This window comes from Neodiprion fabricii, chromosome 1, assembly GCF_021155785.1.
Source record: "Neodiprion fabricii isolate iyNeoFabr1 chromosome 1, iyNeoFabr1.1, whole genome shotgun sequence".
Taxonomy (NCBI): Eukaryota; Metazoa; Arthropoda; class Insecta; order Hymenoptera; family Diprionidae; genus Neodiprion; species Neodiprion fabricii.
The window spans coordinates 12,711,530-12,723,603 of NC_060239.1; the positions used below are offsets into that span (position 1 = coordinate 12,711,530).

Genomic DNA, 12,074 nt, shown 5'->3' on the forward strand with positions numbered 1-12,074 from the left:
TCTTTGCAAAATCAAAATGAGATGCCTCCTGAATTTAGGGCCCTATTTTTTGAAAATGATTTCTCGAACCCTTATCGCCAGGAAATAATTCTCAAAACTCCTCCAAAGGATTTCACTACTCCCTAAAAAAATCCTTTTTCCGAAAATGGCATGCTAACCTCACAGGACTCGCATGTCTCGATTCACAGTTGTCACGACTGAATCACGATGATCACGAATCAGTATTTTCCGGAAGCAAACACGAAGACGTTTATTCTAGTTACAATAAAATATACTGTACGCAATTTTCAGAATTAATTGGCAAATCGAGGTCTTTTAGCAGCGAGGTGGCCATTAAATCTCCATCACGAAATTCCTTGACTTTTTCGAAGTTTTCTAGACAAAAATCTTATAATTTTCCCTGACCAATTCGGATAAATTGGTTATAGTAAATTGAAATTTTTTTTTTTTTCTAATGAAAGTACGAACTGTCACTTGTGTCACACTGTCCCATCTAGCCAAAGCGTAGAATCGGTTGCAAGATAATATTTAGGAGTATTGAAAGTTTGATGAGAACCTTCCGGCGATGTTAAAAACATTCGTATTCGATGTAATTTATCTAAAGTTTAAAAAAATTGTGTCACGTATTTGTATGATGAAAAATATACTAAACGATTCCCTGACATTTACCCAACTATTCCAGAATTTCAGAATTCCACGAGATTTCCAGGTTTTTCAGAATTCCCTGACCAGTGACCACCCTCTTTAGATTTTGAGTGAGAACGACAAATACACAAAATCGATCCTCAATCAAATTCAATTAAATTTTCTGCACAAAATGGAATGTTGGTAAATTTAGAATTACTGATTCTCTTTTTTCCCCACTGTCTCAACTGTACAGATAACAGTTTTATTCTATAATGACATGCCGTTTGCTTGTTATCTCGCTGTTGCGATGGTACATGTTTGTAACGATCACAATTATTTTTTAACACACCGTGATCGTAGTTATATGCACTATCACATCAACAATGTGGTAAAAAAGTAAGCCTCATCTCGTTAACGAATAAAAATTTTCTATGTGGAGCGTGGAGGAAGAGAGAATCAACAAGTCTGAATATTTCAATATTTCAAGGAAAATTGATTGATAAAAATCGATTCATGTCCATGTCTATCGTTTCCGTTCTCAACTGAGATCTCGATTTGCCAATTGATTTTGGAAATTGCTTTGAGGTACCGCAAATTCGGCATGATGTCAAGAGTCTCTGCAGCAAATTTCCAGTAACCACCCTTAGACCGGCGACCTGATTTACAATATTTTAGGGTAAAGGTGCCGTTTGTGGCCGGGGCGCTATGTTTGGTCTCTTATGGCGTTTAAATTGTTTCTGGTATTAGAAATCGTCTGCAGTAAATATCAGTGCATCGTTTACTGCTCAATAGTTTGAAACTCAAATTTTATAGTGCTTAAAGCTGACGGAACGCTTTCGTTTCATTTATGGCCAGGCTTTTTTTTTACACGCAATGGATATGGTCACAAACGATACGATAGATGGCCGGATATGGTACTAAGATGGGCAAGAACGGTACATCTACCCTATGGTAACTACAGTAGACTCCTTCGCGTTTATTTTGCTTCGGAAAATACTGATTCGTGATTTTTACCGTACAGAACGACACCTATGTGGACCTGACTCCCACCAGTTGAATAAAAAATTTTTGTCGACGGCATTCGTTTGTGCTCCGTTTGTGCTCATTTATGCAGTTTTTTTTTTCGTTTGTACCCCTAAGGGTAAAAAGTTACCAGGGGGTTAAAAATAGTGTGCCCCTCGTTTTGAAAAATTCGGATTTTAACTACGCCAGTTGTTAATTTTTAAAGTTGTTTACGCCACTTTCTATTTTGATTGTACCCCAAGAAATGGAGTGGTGTTAAAAATGGCCAACTCCTTATATTGAGTGACGAGATTTTCCAAAGTATCGTTTCACTTTATACCGTTTGTCGCCATTTGCGCCACTGAAAAAATCCCCCCGGTGAGAAGATGCGGATACTTTTCGAAATAACAAACCCTTCACCCCTTCAGAACAAGTCAAAGTATTCCGAGCGATATTCGTTCGTACTCAGTTTATGACAGTACGTTCGAATAGTGATTTCACAGTCGATCCTTACGTGATTAGGTTGCCATTTTGAATTTAGACCATCAGTGACACCCCCCCCCCCCCCCCCTCAAACTATAAAACGAAAAAGAGCGATAAGGGAATTAATGTTATCTGAGGTGGATTTTTTGGTCATAGTAACAGGGCTACTCACCATAGGAGATATGGAAAAAATTCTCTGAGGCACAAACCGGCACAAACGGGGTACAATCAAGTGGCGTAATTAAAATCCAGATTTTTTAAACGAGGGGCTCACGATTTTCAAGCCCCCAGGTAACTTGTACCCTTAAAGGTGCAAACACAAACGAGTGCCAACGAAAAAAAAAAAACTTTAGTTCAATGTCAGGTTCACATAGGTCAAATGCATTTTCGGGACGCTGAGGTATTCGGACTTTCTGGAATTCGGGCCTATAATGCGCACCGATTATTTCTAATCGATACAGTTTGAAAAATAAATAATCAGCCAGTACCAAGCGGTGAGCTAGCTCATTTTTGATCCTCCTGATAAGTTGGTTCAGTTCTAATCGTTCTACCAAATTAGCTCACTTCTAACCATTCCGAAGTGTTGGTTTAATTTTATCCGGCCTAGGTACAATTTTTAGAAACTGCACATACATTAAATATACCACATTTTAAAAGTTCTGTGATTTTTGGAGAAATGGCAGGACTGCAATTGCAATGTTAATTATATGTAATGATGATGATGATAATAATAATCATTATGCATCGCAGGCATCTTAAAATATTAAATCGAAACGCCTGAATTTGCAAAGGGGAAAGGAAAATTGTAGGAAACCTTGCCCAAGTACAGCCGGACTCGGTTGGAACCTGAGCTTGTAGATTCGACGCCTAAACAACGTGACCCGTCTTACATTCTTGTACGCTGTCGCTCAGGTCCTCCTTGACTCACCGGTGATTTGAACCCTAGTCCTCCCGTTCCCTAGTTTTGCATTCAGGCATGACGGCATCGATCACACTATTCTCCAGAGTGAATTACGCGCTTTTTAGTTTCGGCAGAATCAATTTCTGCGCCGACTCCTTTTTAGTATTCTCATCGCGACTACTAGGCGTTATTGGAAAAGACAGTACCGTATGCGGCCATCGACCGATTCATTATTTGTGGTCATGAAATTACCTATAAATGAGGACCTGGTTACAAAAGGCACACAACTGTATGATCAACTTTGATAATTGTAAACATTGGTTTTCAAACGGCGGGTGAATAAATAAGAAGTTCAGTTTATTATTACTTTTAAGCTACGGCTTCGTATAGTTGAATTAATAATTGGTTAGATTCACTGTATTGCAAACAAGTCAAACATTTTGTAAGTGTGGCCAAAGGTGGTGTAATAGCCACAAACGGTGCCTCTAACCTTATGTCACGTAACAGTTACAAATTTTCATAATTCTCAAAACACATCTCTTGCAAAATTTATACCTCAGGTATTGATCCGTGAATTACGCGGTCTGTATTCTGCATATCGATCTTATTTCACTAAGGAATCTCTGTAAAGTTGGCCATTTTCAAAATAAAAAAAAAAGTAAAACTTTCGAGGGATTTCTAGAATTTCTAATAATTTTGGATAATTCGTTACAAGGTAGATCAGTGGCTAATTCACACGAACCACTTTTGCTTTTCGATTTCGTAGATTATACGTACTAACACATGACTGCTCACAACGCGAGGAAACGGAAGAAAAGTGAAATGAATTTATATCGAGGGAGATGAAAAGGTTGATGGCGTAGACAGTTTGTGAATGTTGATTTAAGGATATAAAAATCAGAAGTGTGTATAGCCTAAGGAAATCATTTTTGTGTAAATTGGATTTCGGAACTTTGATTATGACGGTTTGGAAGAAGAAATTGAACTTAACGTGTTAGAAATGTGAGAGTTAAGATAGTAGGCTGTACTTTATGAAAGAGGAAATAAAAGTTGATTTAACGAAAGTTCAATATAATGAGTACTTGGTGAAATGTAGACCAGAAGTCATTCACAGACAATGTACAATGTAAACTCTGGAATTGTGCAGAAGATTAAAATAGTTGCAGAATACATGCTGCTGAGTAAGGGCAATTGCGGGAGAAAGGAGGGAGATACCTGGCATCGCAAATTTGGAAATCCAAAAATTTATCAATCACAAACATCAGTTCTGCTTGTACCAACGATTATTTTACAGTATCTGACAGTTTTTCCAAATTTATTCATCGATAACGAGGATGAAGCTAGCAGCCGAAATTAGCAGCTAAGCGTTCTAATGTTCATTCAAATAAGGTAATGAAGTCCAAAAATTTAAATTTTGTGAAATACCTAAGACCTACAATACTTTTATAGACTTATGAGAATAAAACTGAACTGTATTTTTCTATTTCCAAAAAGTTTATCACGACTGGCTGTTAACTCTGGCTGCTAGCTTAAGCTTCATTCATCGATAAGCGGCAGAAGAAAGGCTTCGGTACAAGAAATGCGGGTAAATCGAAATTTAGTGCACAGTATAATTAGAATCTAACTAGATGCTGATTAAATACCCTACTCCCGGATTTAATACTCTCCGTATTTGCAAAAAAAAAAAAAAACCTGTGGCGCTCGAAATAATACGTTATACCAGAAATTAACGTTCTTCGTTTAGAAAAATAGCTTGTAGCAGTGCTAGCTTGAGATTAAGCTAGAATCGCCACACTAAAAAAAAAAAAAAAAAAAAATGAATGACGGGTAATTGCAAAAAACTCTGGAAGCCAGAATTGAAAGTTAATTAAGGGCTCCAAAAATACAATTTAGTCGATTCAAATGCCCCACCCGTTTCAATCGCGAACCACCCCTCATTCCAAAAACCCATTTTTTTTATCCGTGAGTCTAGACGCATGGGAAAAAGTCTGCGAATTAAAAACTCTCGAATTATGACTCGGAAAACATATTCATTTGTTCATTGTATAAAAAACCTGTAATAGTGCTAACTTAATAAAATAACCCGATCAAGTGAAAGTTCATCCGTGACAGATCTGAGAAAATTGCTCTCAAAATGCCTTCAAAATCTTGACTTCATTCCTTTTGAGGTTGGAAAATAATAGGGAAATTTCAATTTTTAACTTTTTAAAGAATCTAATCCCATACAAAATTTCGTATTGACAAAGGTGTAAATTATTTTTTTCGTCTCGAGCCCTATATTATTAAATATTTTTAGAATACATATTGCGCCTTAAAAAGGAAATAACGTCTGGCTCAGTACTTTAGCGATATTGAAATGTGAAAAATTGTGTTCAATTGTGGTAGACTAGTTCTGACTGGTGCTTTAGCTCTGAGTTTTTGCAAGAACTCAAAACCGCATCGGAAAAAATTAAATTATCATTAAGTTCCTGGAAAAATTAGGAATCCAAATTCACGACTTTTGCTGAGTTGTGCTGGCCTTACTGATCAACTTCCTCAAACGTCATATATTGATAGGACGGGTATTCGACCATGTAAGTGTAGAAAAATCAAAAGATATTTCCAAATTTCAAAGTTCGTAAAACGAATTTCTTACCTGACGGAAAACCAACTTTCTTCCGAGAAAAAATTGACAAGATTTGAATTCAAATCAATAATAAAAATATGACAACGAACAATCGGCCGATGTAATGATACTCGTCTTAAAACTGGTGGAACAGCTAATAATTTCACTGATACTTTGCGCGCGAAAATAGAACGAGACTTTCTTGATACAAAATTCTTTCTGTTTAAAAATGGGAAAGTTACAAATTTTCATCGTGTTGTAAAAATCCAGGACTTGATACGGAAAAAACTATGTACATAACTCTATCAATATCTCAATTTGTATGGAACTTAAATTCATTTAAGGAGTTCAAATTTAATATTTTCTGCATATTCGAGAGTTGAGAAAGAATTAACGTACATTCTAAAAAGGTTTTGAACAATTCCAGATTAATTTTGGACAGTCCGAAAATAATTTTGAACGCTGCTTTCAAAAAATTCTGTTCAGTAAAAAATTTGCCTTTGCAAAGTTATTCAATTTTGATAATGTCGTCCCATACACATTAGGATAGTAAAGCAAAAATCGAACTTTCGAAATCACTTTCCAATGCACTGAAAAGTTTCATACTGAAATCCTGAAAGCCCATCTGATGGAAGAATTTGTTTATCATTTTTTCCTCATTATCAACACTCAGAACTATTGGTCATGTAAGGATGGAACCATACAAATATGCGAACACCATCCGGCGGAAGTAGAAAAAAATCATTCTTCCACAAATAACGTGGCTTTGGCCCGCCATTTCTTGAAAATAATATTTAGCACCGTAATAATAACAACAATAATCACAAGAAACAACCCAACAAGAAATCGTTAATTGCAATCACTGCCGACGTCCACTCCCGAAAAAGCGTGTCCGCAAAAGCTACTCAAAGCTTGTACGAAGTTAAGGGGGGGAATGATCATAACGATAAGAACTGTATTTTACAGAACTTTGGTGGCACGACCCAGAACTCTCGCCAGAACTGTATGCAGAATAACTTTTCCAGTTTTGGTTTCATCGAAAAGCGTCAAACTTGGCCATTTTTCAAATTTTAAATTAATTCATCGTCGATCAGATTTGGCAAACCTCTGTAATAAAACCACCAGGAATTACAGAACTCTTCGAGTAGTAGTTGGAGCTCGTGAAAGAATTCGCTTTTTCCAAAAACGGATCAAACGTACAGCTGGCACTCCGTATTTTTGAAATAGATTTTTTAAACCAATAGCGCTAGAACTGTTTATAAAAACTATCAGGAACTATACAAGTTTTCCAAAAGATGCCAGAATTCTCAACGAAATTTCGTTTTTTTTTTTTTTTTTTGACAAATGCCCCGCGCAAACTTCACAGACGTCTGTCGTTCTAGGTTCAGGTGGAAAGCAAGTGAGAAGCCATGCTCATACTGAGAAAAAAATATTCCAACGGCAAGTATTAATATTTGCTCACGTCCACTACACCTTACTTGATTTGATTGCAATTTGCCTGAATTCAAGAAATACATTTATCGTCAGATCAATGCGTTTGTTGATAAACTCATTTACATTATTTCTTCGATTAGTAAATTCAAATTAAATCTAATATATTAATTACATATTAATAAATTCACCTGAAATTTACTATGTGAATTTACTGATGTAAGTAAGACTGACTATATCTTATTTGCGTAATTTAAGTAGTACTCAACTTTTCAAGTCACTTCATTTGGTGGATTTACTAACATTAATCTAGCACTCGAAAATTATTGAAACTTGTTTATGGAAAAGAGGTTGTGAGCTTAAAATCTTTAACAAATTTTATTTCGAGATGGTTGCACAAGGAATATTTAGCAAAGAAAGATATTCATAGGTTACTATATTTCCTCTGAAAATATAAGAATATAGAATACTAGAATTATTGTTCAAAGCTTGGATATCAATGTTCAATATTAAATGACAGCAAAATAATAACAAACTAAGTAGGTATGTTCGATTTTCGTTTACGGTGGCTCTATTTATTTAAGACATTATTTTATATATTTCCACCGGAGCACGTCTTTTATTTATGTTGGAATTGTTAAATATTTAAGAATACAATATTGCACTAATATTAATAATGATCAACAAATAGTAAAATTGAATTAGATATTTAAAGAAACAAAAATTTTCTTTCGTCAATTTATGAAAATAAGTCTTCTAAATAAATTAAGTCATCGTAGAGTGAAATCGAACAAATCTATCAGACTTTCCATCATTTAGAGGCAATGTAAAATGAAACGTCGATATCTCGGCATTTGTTGAGAATTTCGGATTTTATTATTCTTGTATTTTCAAAGAAATTATCATAGCTCACGAATATATCAATTTGATAAATACTCGATTCATTCAATTTTGTCTCACCAACCTTCCCAAATTTATACAATTTGGGAATTTAGATAGGTTGATGATTTGGAAAGTCCTTAGATGATGTTAACCTAGCTGAAGAAACAGTTTAATTACATAAAAATATAAATACATTAATCTTAGTATATTTTCTTCATTTGGATAAATTTTAATCAAATCAAGTAAGGTGTTGGAGGGTCTGGTAAATATTATACTTACTATGAAGAGGTTTTTTGCTCAATGCGGGCACAGCTTACTATTGGCATATTGCTTGTGTGTTCAAAGAGACGCAGCCACATGGGCGATGTTCAGAGAAAATCTGCCACATTATTGGTGTTTGCAAATTTCCTATATTCAGAAACCACTGAATTACCCCTGTATAATTGTTTGTAGACATTTATATCAAATTGTGTGGTAGTAATGAATTACTTGGGCCGTCGATTTTGATGCGACAATTCCTAACTTTGGTTACTTCACAGAAAATGTGTTGTAAAGAAATTCGCTATCAATGTAATAGACAATGCTGAAGTAAGTAATGTTGAAAAACAAAACATTCCAAAAAATCATTATTCAGCAACTTTAGGATAACTTTGAATCAGTTTACTCAATAAAATACGCGTGTTTTTTTTATTACACTTCACAGCATCTCTAACAATGTTCCCTAAAATTGAACAGCAGCGTTCAGTCGGATTTGACAGTTAAACCTATATAGTGTTTTCAAGTAAGATGATGCAGTGGAAATTTACCACGATAATGCAGCGAAACTGAAGCAGTCGATCGGAAACAGCTTAATTTATTGTGATAATCTATTCTTGTATAAACAATTGTTATGTAAATGTTATCAACTCTGAAACTTGGAGCCTTTCTTTGAGATAACATTTTTTTGTCTGGACACTTGTGTGTCCCAGCAAATTTTTATCTAAAGAACTTAAAATTTGGATGAAATTTCTGTCACAAAAGTGACTTTAGTTAAGCACAAGATTTTATTGATTGAAAAATTACCTTTTGAAAATTCAATTAGAAAGCAAGCTACATGTTTAGCTAATTTTTAAAGTTCTATTTTTATACTGAACCATTTTTTGTAGGCTAATGTTTCTAAAAACTCTCATGTTTATTTGAATCTAAACTGACATAGCTTGGCATGCTGAATTTTTTTATTCTGGTAGTCTCGTTCGTGCCGGTTACACAGTTAAAATTACACAGTATTGTAAACCGGAATCACAAATGATAAATATCCATTGATGAAACACATTCAATTCAATGAAATAAGATCTAGTAACCTATGATTTCCTCTATTACAGGTGGTTTTCCCTCTTAACACATTTGGCTATGAATTTTGGTTGCCAGCTTCAACTTCATTTTCTTAGACAGCCAATCATTAAATGATTTGGAAAATAAGCACCACGATGAAACTAGCAGCAGCTACTTTCATCCCAGCCACAAGCTTGAGTCGGTCAATACGCGCATACCAGTTTATATCACCAGTTTCACTGTCGTAATCTAATCAATGGTCAAGTATCTATTCCTGGTACAGCAGCAATTACATTATTTGGCATAAATTGAAAGGATCTTGTTTGAAATAAATCCAACTGCAGTCTGATTGGTACCTTCAAAATCGTATTAGGAAATGAAATTGAGACACCTAGATAGGTGCTCCATAAAATCTGCCAATCAAGGAAATGACAAGAAACTATGCAGAATCCAAGCATTCAAACTTCTGCACTGTCGCACAAGCTTTTACATGGAATTCGAAAGATCTTGAAGTAACAAACAACAGTGTATACGTTGCGACACCTGCATTGTGGGTGCAACTAGTCACCAAAGATCTTGCCTTGGACAGCACTGTCAATTAACACAGCTAGTTAAAAAGACTTAATCGATGTACCCGAGTGAAGCAAAGAATAATATTGGAGAGGACCTGTGGTAATATTATCTAGATTCACAAGGATAGAAAGAATGGAGAACAAGGAAATCAGTACCTGCTACGATTTCCACCGGAGTGAACCAACCGTGGGACGGTATTTTCTTGAGCCGACGATCCAGTTTTCGAGCCTCCCTGAGGTGCATTTGACCCGGGGGGCTCTAATTCCCCTGATGAGCCTTTGCCCTTCCGTTTTCCAGGCTTATGACGTTTTTTCTTAGCCTGAATAGCGAGGACTCGCCTGTTCACGTCGGTTTTAGCGCTCATCGGTTAAGCGCGATGTTAACTTTATTGCCCGTCACCCCCACGTTACTAACGACAATTTCAAACCACGATGATAAGCTTTCGGCACTTTTTCCTTTAGATTATTATCCCACCATTTCGTCACACTGCCAGACCAGTCACAATTCGCATTCGCACACTGTCTCAATCGGCGATTGTTTGAGTATGGCCGACACGCCGTTTAGAGATTTACCTACCTTTGATTTTATTTTTAGCGAGCGCCACCTGCGATCACCGAAACAATAGCACTCGAACGACTGAAATATATAAACGTTTTTCACTGGCTGCTCTCGGGACGCACTGAGTGTGACTTTCCTAGGATCTCGCTTCTGCTATTGATTGAAAACTAGGGAAATTACACTCGGTTATAACATCTGACCGAATTAGTATCTTTTATCGTTTATCGCCATTTTATACCACTAATCCTAAATTAACCCAACATTAAATGTCAAAACCCCGCGATTAAACATCTAAGCCACATCTAAACTAATCACGGTCTTACATACAGGTCCGGCAACTAGTAGAGTGAGGAATGACTCAGATAATGAGGCAAAACCGTGGTTCTCGTCTTCGCCGTCTGCAGCGCTGCCCCCTCGGGGTGAGCCAATCATAAATCAGATCCGAACAGCTGATTTTTCGGAATCAACAATCCCGAATAACACTCTAAAATGAAGAAAGATGCCAATAAAAAATGATTGAGATGTTTACTAGCATTCTATGGCGGGCGTGATGATTGTTTTATTTTAACGCAATTCTCAAATGTTTAAGTAAATAAAATCCATAAACATCAAGCGAGGGCTCACAACTTTTGAGACAGTTTGAGATCGTGTGTAGATGATCCACCGTTTACACACTTTACACCGAGTTATGAACTGTCAAAAACTTCGATGAGCAGGTTATCTTATCGGTATATATCTATATCTATCATACCCCGGGCCAATGGCATCCCTAGCGGATAGGTAGGAAACAAGACCGTGTGCCTCACTAACGGTGACACCCCCTACCACTCAAAAGTGCCGGAGTTACCAGATCTATATGTAAGACCGTGAAACTAATCATCTCACTACTTAACATATCTCTAGATGGGAGATACCAAAATACACTAGAGGCCCAGAGGTCACGTTGGGATCACGAGATCAGCAGACTATTGGCGGATTTTCATGGACAGCATTCCCGTGAAAACACAGACTCTGGAGAAATACAAATTTTATTGTAGGGTATTTATCAACGTATTAAACCACAGTGCTTTGTAATATCCATGTAAACGACAAATTTCAACACTATTTGTGAAATACGGACTATAGAGCCGTATTATAAGCAATTCAACTTTACATGAATTGTTACATCATCTCATGAATGACACGATATTATGATTAACCAAGAATTATACTCCAGTCTCGAGGACAATGATTCAAATGCTTATATATAAAATAGTTAAATCATTTGAATGGAAGACATATACTCGTGGAACATTTGAAAATGATAACAACAATTATCTAGTTCGAATCATATGATTTACGGCGCCGCATTGCAGATAATGTAGTATACAGGAATGCTTTTCAGAGGCGACATGAATAGGACGGTTCACAACATGGACCTACATAGACGTAGTATAGATCCATGGTTCACAATATCCGTAGCCGTAACCGTAACCGTGGCCGTATTGGACGGTCTCTTCTTTTTGATGAATTCCTTCAAAATGATAAGAGCGCACGCGCAGAACGTACTTCCTGCTGCGCGAGACAGGCACGTGCGCAAATTATTACAATGAGAATATAAACTCAAAATTGAACCTTGAAAATGATAGAAATGATTTATTCTCTAACTCACCTTGTTTTTACTCCAGACAGGTTGTAGTCAGCTGCAAGGAATCCTTGTCG

The 12,074-nt window shown here is 36.3% G+C and overlaps 1 protein-coding gene across 3 annotated transcripts in view; it reads right to left on the reverse strand.

Annotated features, from left to right (window-relative positions):
* The window catches only part of LOC124177934 (SRSF protein kinase 3), a 39,049-nt gene extending 28,372 nt beyond the window's left edge, over positions 1 to 10,677 (reverse strand). For 2 of the 3 annotated variants that reach the window (XM_046560933.1, XM_046560916.1), the window contains exon 1: positions 9,971 to 10,677. In XM_046560933.1, the coding sequence (XP_046416889.1) occupies positions 9,971 to 10,179 (209 nt within the window). In that variant the 5' untranslated portion in view covers positions 10,180 to 10,677. The remainder of the gene's footprint in view (positions 1 to 9,970) is intronic. The other variant, XM_046560925.1, reaches the window with a different exon arrangement.
* Between the last annotated feature and the right edge of the window lie 1,397 nt (positions 10,678 to 12,074).